Genomic DNA, 17207 nt, shown 5'->3' with positions numbered 1-17207 from the left:
ACTATAATAGCATTCGAAAAGCTTTAGTTTGTGTAAAACGGCAATAAATTACTTAGAAAGTAAACTATAGTGTAACTATCAAGCTGGTTATGAGTCTTTTGGTTCTGTTTCTTTTTTTCAAGCATTTAATTCGTGTTATATGTTTCCTAAATCAAAATACGATATTGTAAATTATATTGGAAATTATATTTTGCAACTATTAACACTGGCTAAGCCAAGCTTTGAAAATCCTCGTTTAAATTTTGCTAGAAAGATAAAAAATACTACTAGTTTTATGTGACATTATATACGGCAACTTTGTTAAATCGAATTTTAAATCATCAAATCATTGCTGAGAGCGGATTAAATCTCATTATCTTAGATAAAAATATCCATAGAAACGACGTAAATGTGCACAGGACTACGCCTCCCCATCCCAGGGCCAGGCTCCAAGCGGTCACGATTACCCTAGCATCTAACAGCGGCTGAGCGTAAAGAAAGTCAGGTTTCACGGCGACTACTCCATCGATGGAGACACTATAATCAATTTCCGATAGCGGACGGCCTTGCTGTCGCTTGAAGTGTATAATCATCAGTGTGAACAGTGCGAACAGGGCTGAAAAGATTGATGAAAGGCAAGGATATAACTGTAGTATTGGTAGTAAAGCATTTGTAGAAAGAACACAGTAATATGGCTTATTTTGAAAATGATAACGTAAAATGGTTAAAAGGACATGCCATTCATAAGTCGAGTCGCGTATTTCTGCGATGAAATTATCGGAGTTTTATTTTCGGTAATTAACAAACTTCATTCACATAGACCCCAGAATGGTAATGTTGTTGAACTAATTTACATTCTTTGCAATGTATTCTCATGCAAAAATCTCGTTTTTGATAAAAATGCTCAATGGTATATTGTTGTCGAACGGCTTATAGATAAATGGTTAATATTTCAGCATACGTTAACCTCATGGGGGCGCTTTTACCGCTGCCGATTCTGCGCCGAACGAATTATGGTTCTTTAGTACTGTCGGCCGAGGCTGCCGTTTTCCAATCCTCTCGATCACTGTGCCGGAGTCTACTGCCTCTTGCAGGTTCTCTGCTGAAATAATTATGGCTACTATTTTATTGGGAATTCTGGCCACGTGCTCAGTCCCCCGCTCAGAGTTTTACGTACAAAAACCTCAGGCACTTGTCGTCTTTCAGCTTCTTTCACCGTTCGTGATTCATGTGTGGAAACGGCCACCGGGAAAATTAGTGTTAAGAGCGCTAGCTTTGTGCGCATTTGTAAACTCTTCAGGGTCTTTAGCTGGATACGTAATCCCCAGAAAGCCTGATTCGCGGCTACAATTCGTCGTTTTACTTCGTAGATTACATCTTTGTCACATGTAACGAGCGTACCAAGGTATGAATTTCTCCACTACTTCATATTTGCCCTTATTCTGCGAGTCACGTGACTCAATACGACAATTGTCACTCGCCGTGACTCGCCACGGCGAGTCGAGTCACCTAGGTGACAGCCGAGTCACCTAGGTAAGAAACCCCTGTCACCTAAGTGACAGACCGTGTCACCTAGGTGACAAAGCGAGTCACCTAGGTGACAAATGTCACCTGATTCGCGGTGACTTCAAATAGTCACGTCACTCGCCTCGCAGAATAAGGGCAATTGTTCCAACTCGGCACTAACACTATTTTGATTCCCCAAATCATTTTTTTTGTTTGAGATTTCTATTCTGCAGCCTTTTCCGTTTATTTTGATACTTATCTTCTATATATATATAAATGAAATGCGGTTCGTGTGTCCGGTATAGACTCGCAAACCGCTCGACGGATTTTGATGAAATTTGACTTACACATTGCGTCTGATGTGAGGAATGTTAGCATGGTTTGAGACCCCTCCTCTAGGGGGGGTTCCCATACAAATGAAACATAAATTTCTGCATAACTCGGGAACTAATCAAGCAAATGGAACCAAATTTGACATGTGAAAAGGTTTTTGGAGGCAGAAATTTTTTCTATGGTGGATTGAGACCCCTTTTTCCTCTAAAGCCAAGTGTCGGCACCAAGTTTTCAAAAGGGCCCAGCTACAAAATGTAAACCAGCCAAGTGAGAGTTATTTCCTAGGACTAGCATAGCGAAAAGAATCCTCACTCGGTTTGTTTACACCTTAAGTTTCTGAAAAATTGGTGTCGAGTTTTTCTGTCTTCTACGCAGGTGTTTGTTTTAAGCTTTTCAATTATTTGGAAGAAGTCAATGAAGCATCATCATAAAAAAATACAGTACACTCAAGTCGCTTTGTACGCAACTACGTATAAATGACGTGTAGAGTATAGAGTATAGAATTGTAAAGAGCGAGCTAGTTTTGTAATTATTGTGAAAATTAAAACCACCCCAACCATCAATTACATCAAAAGAAAGGCCGTGTTATAATGTAGTTGAAGCTGAATTTCATTTGAGAACGTCCAATCGAATATAGTAACACTGATTGAGCCTAAATCTTACGATCCGGAAAATATATAGGCCTGTCAAGGAAACTGCGGATACATTCCATTTGCCAGTGTTTGCGAAGATGTTTAATCTTTGTATTAGTTCTTTGAGCTTTACTTTAAATTTATTTGTATCCCGGCATGCGAAGTTGTTGCACATAACAGAGTCAAAGCCTGAAACTGAAACAAAAAGTTTTTAAGCTCACATTGGGTTTTATTTAACTGAATAAAAACATTATCTTCACTGTGTTGATTCTATAGATCGGCTAATTGGTTCTTTTGTGTGAGTAGCTCTGAACCGTCCATTTTCTTTCGCGAACCGATTCAAATCAGTCGATTTGATATCGCGTTGAGCAATCGAATCGAGCAGGCGAGTCGAGCAGTTGAATCCAAGCAGTCGAGTCGAGCAGTTGAGTCGAGCAGTTGAATCGAGGTTCAGTTGAGCAGTCCAGTCGAACAGTTGAGTTAAGTAGTCCAGTCGAGCAGTTCAATCAAGCTGTCCAGGTGAGCAGTTGAGTCGAACAGTTGAATCGAGCAATTGAGTCGAGTAGTCCGGTCGAGCAGTTTAATCGAGTAGCCTAGTTGAGTAGTTAAATCGAGCAGTTGAGTCGAGCAGTCTTATTGAACAGTCCAGTCAAGCAGTTCAATCGACTAGTTCAGTCGAGCAGTCAAGTCTATCTGTTCAATCGAGCAGTCGAATCGAACAGTCCAGTTGAGCAGTTCAGTTGCGCAGTCCAGTCGAGCAATCAAGTCGACCAATCCAGCCGAGCAGTCTAGCAGTCAGTTCTATCTAGCCGGTTAGATAAAGCGTAGAGTATATGTAGAGCTCTACCGAACACAAAACGAACGTGTATAGACTGTAGTTTTTTGGAGTAGAGAACTCTCCCATAGAGTTGCTGTAGAGCTCTAGCAGTGTGTTCTACAGGATGTACACCCAATTTACACTGGATGCGTCTAGTGTAAAAAAACCGTGCAAAAATAAACCGTGTTATTTCGAGAAACCGTGTAAAAAAAGCCGTGTTATTTCGAGAAACCGTGCAAAAAAAGTCGTGCAAAAAAAATTCCGCGTAAAAAAATCCGTGTAAAAAAGAATTAAGTGTACAATTGTTGTAGGCCAAATTTTAGAAAAACCGTGTTATTTCGAGAAACTGTGCAAAAAAAGTCGTGCAAAAAGAATCCATGTAAAAAAAATCCGTGAAAAAAAAGAATGGGTGTATACACTACTCTACTTATCTCTACGTGATATTTTTCTCTAGCTCTACCTAAAAAATTATAGTGGACACTTGACTTTAGTTTAGTTAAGTTTACTTTTATTATCTGGTAGTGTAAGGTAATCCTTTTAAAATACTACCTCCGTAAGTTATAAGCGTTATATACACAATTCACTTAATATTAAAACTATCACTTATTTAACTATCTAATTATTATCAATTTTATCTAGAGTTCCAAAATTGCTTGATTGTTGTCGGCATCATATTCCAATTTACCACACCCCTGACGAACATTGAGCTTGTGTAGCCTGCCGTGTTGTTCAGTGGAATGATAAAGTTCTGCAAACGAAGATTTTAAAACGGAGCCAATTTTTGGAAAAGCGCTGATGGAATCTGCGTTTTGGCAAGTTTCCATAAGAAGACACTGGACCGGTATGCATATAAGTTATTCAACGGACATCCTATTAGGTTATGTTGGAAATGACTGACTCTTGCATAACGGTTTAGTCCGTAGACGAACCGAGCACAGCTGTTGAGCGCAACTCGCAATCTGCTCAAGGAGTTGACTGTAGGATCTCCAAACACACAATATCTCCAAACAAGAAATGCGGCAGTACTTTAACCCATTATGACCCAGCGTATGATATATCATACCTCGTCTTCAAAACCTGTTTACTGCTGAATTTCAATAGTTAGCATTGTTAATATATCACCACAAGAGAGATAAGACATCAATCTGATGTGTGTGTGATATAATTTGTCAGTTTTTGTCATTTCATCTGTATTTTCAACAGTGCAAAGTTGTGACAAATGGCGGAAAAAAAGTTGAAAAAATGGCGAAAAAATTTTTGTCTCCAAAACGCATGAAAAAGTCTACATTCAGTGACGAAACATTACCTGACATGTAAATTAGTATTTATATGTAAAGTCTATCACAAAATTCGATAAGAAATCTGTAAAAAACTTTGTAATTTGTTTGTTTGAAACTGAGCCTATAAAATATTTAACCTGCGATATTTTGGCCTTGAAAGCATTCCAAATGACGATTTTGCGTTTCCCGACACATTCGAGCCATAATATAATAGATTTCAGAGTTTCACTTCATTTGGTCCAAATTTAGGTATACCCGGGTCATAATGGGTTAATTGGACTACCACACCCAGTTATTACCATTTGAAATCTTTCATTCAAACGTTACACTTTTATTTTCGTTTTCACAAAGTGCTACCCAGTCCCAGTATAGTAAACAAAGACGTAGTCCTACGTCAAAAATGTTGAGATTACTCTAAAAGCCCAAACACAATGCATACGGATTTTACTACGTTGCGTATATTTGACAGAAAACCCATGGAAAAACTGTCAAATTGCCGCAACGTAATAAAATCCGTATGCATTGTGTTCGGGCCTTAAGTCTATGGTTTCTGACCAGTTTTCAAATGATTTCAAACGAACTGCACTGATATTTTATTGCGATTTTGTCAACATTACCATTTTAAGGGTTGGTAATAAAACTCAAATTGTTACATGGGATTAGAAACTTGCGGTATGATTTAAAAATATCTTGGTTTGTCAAAAAGAAATCTCTTAGTTGCAAGATTATAACTAAGCAAATCTTCAGCATTATGCCACTACCCCCTTTTTAGAAAGGCGTAGCAACGCGCGGCGGGTTCTCTAGTAATCATATAGTTAAGTATTCCAGTGCATCACGGAACAAACTAGACGAAATAAAACGCCACTCCTGTACAATCATGGGTTTCAAAGTACGGTGTAGCCTTTTCTCGGAAGCTAAACAGCATATTGGAACAACTTTTTGTTTTGCTTTGTTGGGAGATGTTTCCAGACGACTTTTATAAATCTTATGGGCATATTTTTTGTTTTTACAATAAAGATATATTATTCATCCACGTCAGGCAGTATAAAAAAGCTGTTTTCAATATAAAACTGACTGGAAAGCCGAAAGTCCGCAATACGATATATTACTTTTCCGCATTACTGGCTTCTGGTAAATTGTTACCTATCCAACTAATTATGTTGATGAGAGCAGCTACAGATTTGTTAAGTTGAAGAGAGGTGATGCTATCGTCCTCGTTCATTAGTGGTAGCGAATTCTCAAAGTAACCAGCCAACAAGACGAAAAATAAAACAATCGAGTATATATATTTGGACATGGTTTCAATATCAACTTATTATTGCATTAAAGTTTCGCACCGGAAAAAAAGAATGGTTAAAAAATAAAATTTTATATTTTTTTTCTCAAGCTGTGTTTCGTTTACAAAGCTCAAGTCTTTTTCAAATCTCTAATATTTCTAACCTCTAATAAAACAGTTAATTAGTTTTCGAGAACAAGATATATAAAATTTAAAAACCGTATTTTTACATAGTGTGGTGTTTTATTACTACGATTTTGTTCCGGACGTCACTGGAATACTTATGTCTATGATCGTTTTTCATCCACTTACCGTGGTCGGATCATTACAAAATTAGTATCAAAATAAGCGGAAAATTCTGTGACTCGAAGGGAATCCAATATTTGAGCACTTTTATTGCAGTAATCGAAGCCGTCTATCGTTGATAACGTGGCGAATGTTTAGCGGCGTAAACTAGAGACTTCGATCCACAAAAACTAGTCCAACGGCATTAAAACGCACAATCTTGGAGGCCAACTGAAACCTCCATAACGCGAAATTTTTCGTTTACCAATACATAAATCGGTAATTGCATGAAGTAATTTGCGGTTTCGTCACTAACGAGAATGACATTAGCCGCGGATCGTTTATGTAGGAGTGAGAGGGGAGCAAAGAGTGGAGGAGAGGATCCGGGAGTTTGGAATTTGATGTTCTTGATATTATTCCTACTGCAAACAGCTTCAGCAAGGTCCACAGCTAATGTCAAAAAATCTTTATATGTGTGCGTGGTGGAATACTTCATGCTCGATGTGGCATGTTACGCCGGCTATGCATGTATTCGTTATGCCGTGTGCACAAAAAAGTGCAATAATTTGAATCAGAGCTCAAATTTCGATGTTTTTATTTAGGCTGTGAACCATTTCGCGAAATTTTTAACTTTTTAGTTAAAATTTGACAGTTCGATGGCTATTTCTCCTCAACTGGTTAAAATCCGTTCAGAATGCGAACCATTTCATATTTGACAGATTTTTTTTTTTTATTCAATCTAGTTTATTGATACGGCTCAAGTGCGGAGCCAAATATTTGGAGTAGGGAAAAGCCCGCGGGAGTGATAATTTCAATATATATCTTCTCCCGTAGGCATAAAACCTCTCATCTTTTCAATATGAAATAGGTATATACAATAAATCAAATAATATAAAAATAATTCAAACTTATGAAACTAAAACAATTTTCGAATAATATATTAGTTTTGTTGAATGGATTCTTCAAGCTCTTCTTTTTTCGTGAGTTAATCCTTATATAGGATATGAAGTTGCATGAAAAATTTCTAAAAAGATAAAAAGAAAATACTAAATAGGAATACGTATAGTTTTGAGGAAGATATATATAAGGGACATATATGGAAGGTCTAAACTCGCTAAGATATCACGAACAGGAACATCAGATTGTTTATTTCCAGCCCGAAGGGAATCTTTCAGTTTGGACCTAGCAGCATGATGTATCGGACATTGCCAAACGACATGTTCAATGTCGTGATAACCCTCACCACAAGCACAAAGATTACTTTCTGAGAGTTCAATACGACGTAGATGTGTCTCGAACCAATAGTGATTTGACATAAGTCGAGACATTATACAAATAAAATCACGACTTACATCCAAATCTCCGAACCAAGGTTTGGTCGATACTTTAGGAATAATAGAATGTAACCATCTTCCTAGATCATCATTGTCCCAAGAATTTTGCCAATTGATTAATGTTTTCTGACGCAAGGAAGCAAAAAATTCATTAAAGGCAATAGGTCTCTCATAAATTTCACCGCTCATTGCACCCAACTTAGCTAATGTATCAGCTTTCTCATTGCCAGTAATTGAACAATGAGAAGGAATCCACACAAAAGTGATATGAAAATATTTTTCAGTCAAAGCACTTAAACGATCACGAATTTTCTCAAGAAAATACGGAGAATGCTTTACATTTCTCATCGATCTTAGAGCTTCAACAGCACTAAGACTATCTGTAAAGATAAAATAATGATCTGGGTGTAGTTGATCAATAATCCCTAGTGTATACTGAATTGCAGCTAATTCAGCGATGTAAACAGAGGCGGGGTTATTGAGTTTGTAAGAAGCGGTGAAATTAACGTTGAAGACACCAAAGCCAGTGGATCCATCTAGAAGTGATCCATCTGTGTAAAACATGTTAATGCTGTTGATATTTTGGAATTTGTTACAAAATATTTGTGGGATTTGCAGTGTACGTAAATGATTGGGAATACTACGAGTATCTTCCAGCATCGACGTGTCGAAAAATACAGTAGAATCGTAAATATTTGGTAAGATCGCGGAATTCGGGGAGTATGTAGGGTTAATATTTTGAGTCATGTGATTATAATAAATAGTCATAAAACGAGTTTGAGGCTGAAGCTCGAGTAGTCTTTCAAAATTTTCAATTACCAATGGATTCAAAACTTCGCATTTGATTAGAATACGAGAGGTAAGATTCCAAAAGCGGTCTTTTAATGGGAGAACCCCTGCTAATACTTCTAAACTCATGGTGTGGGTTGAGTGCATACATCCTATGGCGATACGTAAACAACGATACTGTATCCGCTCAAGTTTAATGATGTGGATGTTTGCTGCGGAGCGAAAACAGAAACAACCATATTCTAAGACAGATAATATCGTTGTTTTGTAAAGTTTGATGAGGTCTCCTGGATGAGCTCCCCACCAAGTTCCGGTTATTGTACGAAGGAAATTGATTCTCTGGTGACATTTCTTAACCAAATACCTTATATGACATTTCCAAAGGCATTTGGAGTCAAACCAAAGACCAAGATATTTATGTACTAAAACCTGAGAAATAGTTTTATCCATCAGTTGAAGTTGTAACTGAGCTGGCTCATGTTTTCTAGAAAATACTAATAATTCAGTTTTTTCTGTAGAAAACTCGATACCTAACTGTGAAGACCAAGTTGATAAATTGGCTAAAGAATCTTGCAATGGTCTTTGTAAATCGTTGGCTGTAGGGCCGGTAGTGGAAACTACACTATCGTCTGCAAATTGTCTGATTGTACATGAGTTTGTAAGACATCTATCAATGTCGTTGATATAAAAATTATAAAGTAGAGGACTTAAGCACGAGTCCTGGGGAAGACCCATGTAACTAATTCGACACGTTGATAAATCTCCATATGAGAAATGCATGTGTTTTTCAGATAATAAATTATATAAAAAATTGTTTAAAATTGGGGAAAATCCTTGTTGGTGAAGTTTATCCGTAAGAATGTCAATTGAAACTGAATCGAAGGCCCCTTTAATATCTAAAAATACTGATGCCATTTGTTCTTTGCGAGCATAAGCTAGCTGAATTTCTGTTGAAAGTAATGCAAGGCAATCATGTGTTCCTTTGGCTCTGCGGAATCCGAATTGGGTATGGGATAATAAATCATTTGACTCTATCCAATGATTTAAACGCCTTAGAATCATTTTTTCTAGCAGTTTTCGAATGCACGATAGCATTGCAATCGGTCGATATGAGTTGTGATCACATGCAGGTTTACCTTGTTTTTGGATGGCAATTACTTTAACTTGTCTCCATTCTCTTGGAATAATATTTTGTTCGACGAATTTATTGAATAAGGCCAATAGTCGTTGTTTGGCGATGTTGGGTAAATTTTTTAATAACTTGAACTTGATTTTATCTAATCCAGGAGCATTATTTTTGCAAGAAAGCAGAGCAATGGAAAATTCTGTTATCGTAAATGGCAATTCTATCATATTTTGAGTTGAAGATGTGTTGCGAACATGTTTTTGCGTAGGAACAGAGTCTGGACATATTTTCTTTGCAAAATTAAATATCCATTGACTTGAAGATTCCTCGCTTTCATTGACTACGTTTTGGTTTCGTATTCTTCTGGCCGTGTTCCAAAGAGTGCTCATTGATGTTTCTCTTGATAATTCGTTTACGAACTTGCGCCAATACCCGCGTTTCTTTGCTTGAATTAAGCTTTTAAATTTGGATTCAAGTTCTGTGTATCGTATGAAGTCTTCGGGTTTACCTTTCTTTCGAAAGGCTTTAAACGCGACAGATTTTTCTGTATAGACTTCGGAGCACTTTTTGTCCCACCATGGAGCGGGAGGTCGTCTTCTTATTATCGCGCCAGGATAGGGTTTCATTTGGGCCTGTATTGCGGCATTGAGAATCAAACCGGCGAGGAAATCATATTCAACAAGTGGAGGAAGATGTTGAATTGATTCAATAGCTTCTGAAATCTTTTCCTCATATAATTTCCAATCTATATTCCGTGTCAAATCATACGGAATATCGATCGAGGGGTTGCGATTTGACTCATTACTAATTGTAATTAAAATGGGTAAATGGTCGCTACCATGGGGATCAAGGATTACCTTCCATGAACAGTCTAACCGTAAAGATGTCGAGCATAATGATATGTCTAATGCACTTGGGCGCGCTGGAGGCCTAGGGACTCGAGTCATGTCACCTCTATTTAATATAGACATATTGAAATGGTCACAAAAATTATAAATTAAGGTGGAGCGGTTATCATTGTAAAGTGAACCCCAAGCTACACCGTGAGAATTAAAATCTCCTAAAATCAGTCGTGGTGAGGGGAGAAGTTCAATTATATTAAAGAGCATTTGTTGTCGTACTAGTGCTCTTGGAGGGATGTATATAGAAGCAATACAGAGGTCTTTGCCCTGAATTGTGGTTTGACAAGCAACAACTTCTATTTCGTTCAAGGGTGGGAGATTAATACGATAGAATGAATGACATTTTTTAATTCCTAGGAGTACTCCTCCATAAGGAATATCTCGATCAAGACGAATAATGTTGAAATCGTGAAAGCTGACATTAACATTTGGAGTAAGCCATGTTTCACAAAGAGTAAAAACGTCGCACTTCGAATCATTAATCATAACTTTAAGTGAATCAATTTTGGGAACAATACTTCTACAGTTCCATTGTAAAACAGAGATGGAATCTTTTAAGCTTGCTGTCGTATTAGTCATCAAAGGATACGATCGCAGCAATGAGGGGCCATTGAGACGTTAACTGTTTTAAAAATAATCTAAACGATGGAAGTAATGTTATTATAAAGTTTTTTAATGGAACAGGAATATTAAAAGTTCCTAAGATCCAATCAACTATGTCAGAAAACTGTATAAGTCCTGTTTTGTTTTGATTTTCTGACGTTGTAGCAGGAATAGTTGGAATTTTGTGGGTTTTTGGAAGTGTTGGAAAATCACTTTGAGATTTTAAATTTAGAAATCCTGGGGGATATTGCCTCGAGTTTTCAACAGCATGACTTGTTTTATCTGTCGTCTTGTCAATTTGTACTATTTTTGGACTTTTACTGCGAAGTTTGTGAGTTGAAGAATTTTTTCTCTTTCTGGACTCGCTGGGATTAGCAAAAGAAGGACCCATTTGAGGATCATCAGAGCTGGATTCATCTGATGACAGTATGTCAAAGGGATTTAATGATTCAATAGTAGTAATTGAGGCTTTTTTTAATATTTCTGAATAAGAACGCTTGGAGCGTTCTTTCAGGGATCGTTCTAGTTTATCTCTACGTTGTTTGTAAATAAGACATGTGGTGAGTTCATGTTGATCTTCTTTACAATAAAAACATTTTAAAATATTTAAATTACATGAATCGTCAACATGATTATTTCCACATTTTCCGCATCGTGTCTTATTGCAGCAGTAAGCAGCTGTGTGGCCTAATTGCTTGCAGTTAAAGCAATTCATGACTCGAGGTACATAGAGTCGAACAGGTATGCGAACCTTATGGATAGAAACGTGGCTCGGTAATGCAGAACCAGCGAATGTTACACGAAATGAATTTGATGGCGTGTAAATCTTTTTGCCATTGATAAACGATACTGAACTCAATTGTTTACAATCCAGTATTTTAATCTCTGGGAGAGAGGTATTCTTAAAGCAGCCAACACCGTTCTCTAAGAGTAGTTCCGCTGATAAACTTGGGTCTGTTATAACGCCGTCAATTTCAACTACTCGCGCGGGTACGTATACGTGATATTCTCTGGTAAAGCGCTCAGAGGAAACAATCTCATTGGCTTGCTTCAAATCGTTGACCACTACCCGAAGCTTATTTGGTCTTACTTTTGTAATTTCTGTCGTAGAATTGAAATATTTTGTTAGATCTTTAGAGATCTGAATAATGTTTAGTGGTTTGGAATTCGGACCAGCTTTGGGTCGGAAATAAACAACTAGTGGACCAGTCGATCCATCTGGGTAAACTTTAACACGCGACGGTAATGTGTCTGGAGGTTTTGGAGGTACTTCATCTCTTTCGTCAACCTGCATTGTGTGCTAGGAAGTGCACTGCAACAGGGGAATCAAAGGGTTGATGTACAAACTTAAACTTATACTTAGCTTTTATGTTCAAATCAGCAGAACGTTAAAAAGTTTGTCCGATAGAAGGCACAAACAGAAGTTTTTCACGGATTTCTCTTTGACGTCTTCAATATTCGTTTAGCTTTGTTGTTACTTGTGATAGTGGGCAGCTGGATCCAAAGGTTCCAAAATTGTCCGGGAACCGTTTTCTGTACTGTAATGGATTCGTTTCCGATTATCTTGAAGGTATTTTTCAGCAATTTCAGGTAAACTGAAAACGGAAAAAAATTATTTTCGGCAGTAAACTGTACCAAACGTCTCTTCCCATGCACAGGTTACTGAGCAATGATATTTGACAGATTGATAGTTGTTTTACTCAATGAGAGCATATATAAGGTGAGGATGAAGATATGTTTTTATAACAGCGAATTTATTTATTCAGTCCAGGTTGGAATTGGATGAATTTTTGGTGTTCATTTGTTCCTATTTCATAGATAAAATTTATCTCATTTAATTTCGGCTTGAATAAACAAATTTGTTATAAGTTAAACATCCATACATTTGTAAAAAAATTCAAGGAAAAATCAGTGAAACACATCGAAGCTCTTTCCTCACCTGTGGCATATCTCATTGGCTCTCAGAACTTGGTTAAAACTAACCATGCTCCCGAGCAGGGTTATTTTCAAAAAACCATCGTACTGTCAAATTTTAACCAAAAAGTTAAAAATTTCGCTAAATGGTTCACAGCCTTAGAGTAATCTGCTGATCTGCTGCTGATAAGTAGGCAAAGACACCCTACTTTCCCATAAAACCTATCTCTACGTTAATCGGGTGTCCAATTGCAAACATTAAAATCACATTTTGCTGTCTCAAAACAAACATAGTTGATTCAGTATGTCTGTCAGTATGTCTGATACAAATTTCTGATACCAATATCAAATTTTACGTTGGGTACGGCGGCGTACTAAGTCGGATAACCTACAAGAATGTCAATTCCTATCTATGTGCCATTCTGCGTATTATTGATTTCAACAGCTGTCAGCATTTGAGTACCAATGTAGCTTTCAGTATGTTTCGTGTTTGGTTATTTCGTAGGGTAGGTAATTCCAGTCTGTCGTGCAAATTTCATGTCTATCAATTGCCATAGCATTTCCACATTGCTAAACTTCTTCTAGCATATGTGATGTGCATCACTTGTCATTCAAATTTGCACTCATATTACTTCGCATGTTTTCAGATTGCGCCGAAGTTTACTTTGATTTTGGGTAATTGGGTCAGGTACTCTATCTCCAATGACCGTGAATATAAAAAACAATACAAACGGGATTTTCCTATTCCTATCGTATTTCTAGGTCTTGATTTTTTCTTGTTTCATGTATTGTCAATTGCAAGGAAAATTGTACCATACAAAGTTCGATATCGCACATAAAAGTGCTATTTTGCATTAAATCGTTTCGGTATCTTCGGCGCACTTTTTCGTTATCTTCCAAGCAATAAGTGCGCCGAAGATACCGAAACGATTTAATGCAAAATAGCACTTTTATGAGCGATATCGCACTTTGGATGGTACAACTTTCCTTGCAATTGACAATATTTATTCTGAAACTTCACTCCTGAAATCAATACAACATCAAAACTGCATGGTTTTAGGATATACTTACCGGCCAAGAGATACATAACGCCAGTGACCAATACTGCACTAATTTGCCGTTGACATACACCGAAGGCTCCAACCAGAGCGGCACTGCCCAGTATTATAAGGCACACCAGTGAGCAAGAGATCGACAGATTTTGCATTCCTTGATTCGGAAATAAAAATTTAAAATTAGATTATATATGATAGAAACTAGGTTGGCGTTATGTAGCATAAAATGATATTTATAACGCTTGGTGCAAATAGAGTTAAGTTAAAAAAGATTTCTTTTGATAAAATGCTTTATATCAAGTAAATTGTAGTAGAAATGGTTATTGCTGTGAAAAGAACAGTCAACTGGCAAAACAGTCTATGTGCTGAAAAAGTCTGTGATCATAATGTTAGTTTCTCGGGTAGATGTGTTTGAAAATAAAAAGTATAATTGAGATATAATTTAATACTAAATTGCGAGGGCTATAAAACATGCATTATGTCGTAAAAAATTGGTGCACTTCGCAAGCTAGCAGCGGATTTTTAAATATTTAATATTACATTTAAATTCATAAGTTTCGTGCTTTATATAGTGAACATAGTGATGGAAGCAAATTTTTGTATGAGCTCTCGTATGATACGTCCCAAAAGCGATTTTATGGGAGGAAGCTCAATGCAATGTTAATTTATGTCTGATGGCATTCATACAGCTCGTGTTTGTTTTCAACTTACAAGGTTTTAGTATAGCTTCGCAAGTATAAAATATTTTGTTTTATATAACTATGTTGTAACTTCTCTTAGTACCATTTTTTTGTCCTATTCGTTTAGATCCAGCTTTCCCATAAAGTGCATTGCACGAAGGCGAAAGCCCAAGCAAAAACCTTTCTATAATGCATAATCTTTTTGAAGTATATTTTCTCAGCGATAATAAAGTAAGAAAGTTAACAGGAGGTGGAAACTCATAATTTTCGAACTGTATGCTCTTTTCGAATATTAGACAACAACGAACGTATATCGGAATTTTCTGTTTTATTATCGAAACCATTAATATAAGACCAAATTATTGTATTAACACATACTATGGATGTAAGCTAGCTATATTGTCACCCCGAGCTTCTTAGTTTCAGTTAGGTAATACTCTTCAGTAAAAAAGGGTTTACACAGAGATACCTTAGTGATAGTATGTTTCTTGCAAGCTTATACATTTTGGAGATATTGTTTTATATATACAAAGATTCGGGTTTTCAACTTATTTTAATAAAAATAAAAAATTTCAATGTCTAAAACATGAGAAAAAAATCATCGAATGATTTCGTATTGTTTCCAGATTTTGCTCTGGGAACACATTGTTAAATAGTTACCAAAACAATGACGGCAAGTTATAGGGACAGAAAGACGGACAGATTGTGGAAATAAATTGAACTGTTTTAAAGCGTTTATACCTACTCAAATGCGGATGTAGAGAGGGCTGGAACTCACTGTGTTGCCACTCGGCCCGGGTATTTTCTTCGTTGGCTGATGGAGTGCCGTCCTCACTGCCGGCCAGATAGTTTACGCACTGATCGACCTGTGGAAATCCGTCAACCGACATTGAACGAATTTCTTCGGATGTGAGATCAATGCAAAGCGTCCAAATGCCACCGTTCATGGGCACCAGAAATACATTGGCTCTGCTGTCGATAGCTGGTTTATTAAATTTGGTCCCGTATCGCCGTGGTAGTTCAGGTTCTGCAGTAAATAATGAAATTGCCGATGTTTTTTTGATAGATATTAGACCTGACACATTCTTACATACCTTTGCCTTTAGCTTCCCACGATTTTCGGTGCGCCTCTGACACTGAGAACTTAGCTGCCCGTCCATCTAGATACCATTCTAATTCGATTGAAGATTTGTTGCTTAGTCGTTCTAATTGATTTCGATTCCAGGATATGTGCTCCCAGTGGTCAGTCATGATGGCGGCACAGAGCATCGCTGTTGCACTGGATGTCATCAAAAGTGTGAAGAAAAGGAAAAGAACTGGTGGGGGCATCATACAACAAGTAGTGCTAGGTTGAATTTGGTGCTGCGCGGTAGAAGTAATGGTTGCTCCGCCTTGTCCTGTAGTTGTGGTCATTGTCGCCGTTGTCATCTGTTGCATACTAGGTTTGTAGTGCGGATAATAATAGCTATCAACGCTAGGAGATATATCGTAACTGCTCCCGACTAGATAATCTTCGTTTGAGTTATAGCTGATGTTGTTATTGGTATCATTTGACGAACAATTTGCACTGTTTAGGGCGTCATAATCATACTGATAGTACTGATGAGATTGTTGCCGTCGGTGGCTGTGCGTCGTCGGTTGTAACTGATATCGGTTGGAGTTATTTCTGTGTATTACCGGCCAACTCCGTGTGGTGGATTTGTTCTTAACGTAATCTGTAGGTTGGCGATCCACGGTGGCCACTGTTTTGGGATTCGTGATCGGATTAATATTGATACCAGTGTCCTTAATTGATGTATTCTGGCCTGTATTGTGACAATCCAAATTGCCACTCTGATCGAACGTGGATGCAGTTTCGGTATGGTTTTGTTTATTGTTAGTGATGTTGGTCTCGGTTTCCGCATCCAGCTCGAATGCGACTGTAGTTCTGGTGGTTGGTACTGACGGGTAGGTGGGTTGAGTAATCGGTAATGGTAGGCTATATGTTGTTACGGTCGACGCAGCCGGCAGACAACGTGTCGTCACTTTTATCTTACAGCCATCCGATCTGGCTTTTCCGAGTCATAAGTCCGTGTCACGTTTCTTCATTTTGTCGGCGGCGCTTTCTTTGTCTATTTTCGGCCTTGGGTTGTATTTTATTTTGCCGATAATGCCTGGTTGCAATGTGAGATGTTACATACAATTTATATGGAAAAGAGAAAAGTAGCATGCAATTTACTGTGATTAATTTAGTGTAATCGAAAAATGACTTTTTATGGTTGCAATTTTGTAATTTTGTAACAGTTTTCGTCGATATATGCCATCCTTATACGCGGTGCTACGTAGCAGCAGTAACAATATAATACGCATTAACAATCACATAAATTTTTAGTAAAGCGAACTAGAAACAAAGATTAGCTTAGTAATAAATATATTTGTAATCGTTTTATGTCATATGAAACATAACGCTAAAGAGAAGATGGTACCTTATTTTGTTTTTCTGTTGAATTCTCAATTTGCTAGACAAATATCCAATGTTTGAAAAGGTTTCGAATATTTTTATTATTCACACAGCAAAACTAACTCAACTCTGTTAGCGATGGTTGGAGACTGAACAAATGTAACGCAAAACTTAAATAGCTTATCCCATCTCATAATTTCGGTTTACCGTCGTGAGTAACGTGCTCAATTTGTCCAAAGTGAAGAAAACAGAGATT

At 37.3% G+C, this 17207-nt stretch overlaps 2 protein-coding genes across 2 annotated transcripts in view; one reads left to right on the top strand and one right to left on the bottom strand.

Moving 5' to 3' along the window:
• Positions 1–17207, top strand: part of LOC128742411 (protein NASP homolog) — a 37300-nt gene that overhangs the window by 9011 nt on the left and 11082 nt on the right. The window lies entirely within an intron of this gene.
• LOC128742412 (uncharacterized) lies at positions 321–15948 on the bottom strand. Its single transcript, XM_053838767.1, has 4 exons — positions 15606–15948; positions 15257–15538; positions 13848–13985; positions 321–595 (listed from the first exon to the last, which is right to left on the bottom strand). The coding sequence occupies exons 1-4, from the start codon at positions 15946–15948 to the stop codon at positions 321–323; spliced, it is 1038 nt and encodes a 345-aa protein (XP_053694742.1).

The sequence above is a fragment of the Sabethes cyaneus genome, chromosome 3 (genome assembly GCF_943734655.1).
Source record: "Sabethes cyaneus chromosome 3, idSabCyanKW18_F2, whole genome shotgun sequence".
NCBI lineage: Eukaryota > Metazoa > Arthropoda > Insecta > Diptera > Culicidae > Sabethes > Sabethes cyaneus.
Note: the sequence above shows the minus strand (reverse complement) of the source record. Positions and strands in the feature narration are given on the sequence as shown.

Bases quoted from the DNA above. Each gene is read 5' to 3' on its own strand.
- LOC128742412 (XM_053838767.1), bottom strand. From the start codon at position 15,948: ATGCAACAGATGACAACGGCGACAATGACCACAACTACAGGACAAGGC. The intron at 15,539-15,605 runs GTATGTAAGAAT...TATTTACTGCAG, and splicing joins GTGGGAAGCTAAAGGCAAAG to AACCTGAACTACCACGGCGA. The intron at 13,986-15,256 runs GTAGGTATAAAC...TTCCGAATCAAG, and splicing joins CTCTCTACATCCGCATTTGA to GAATGCAAAATCTGTCGATC.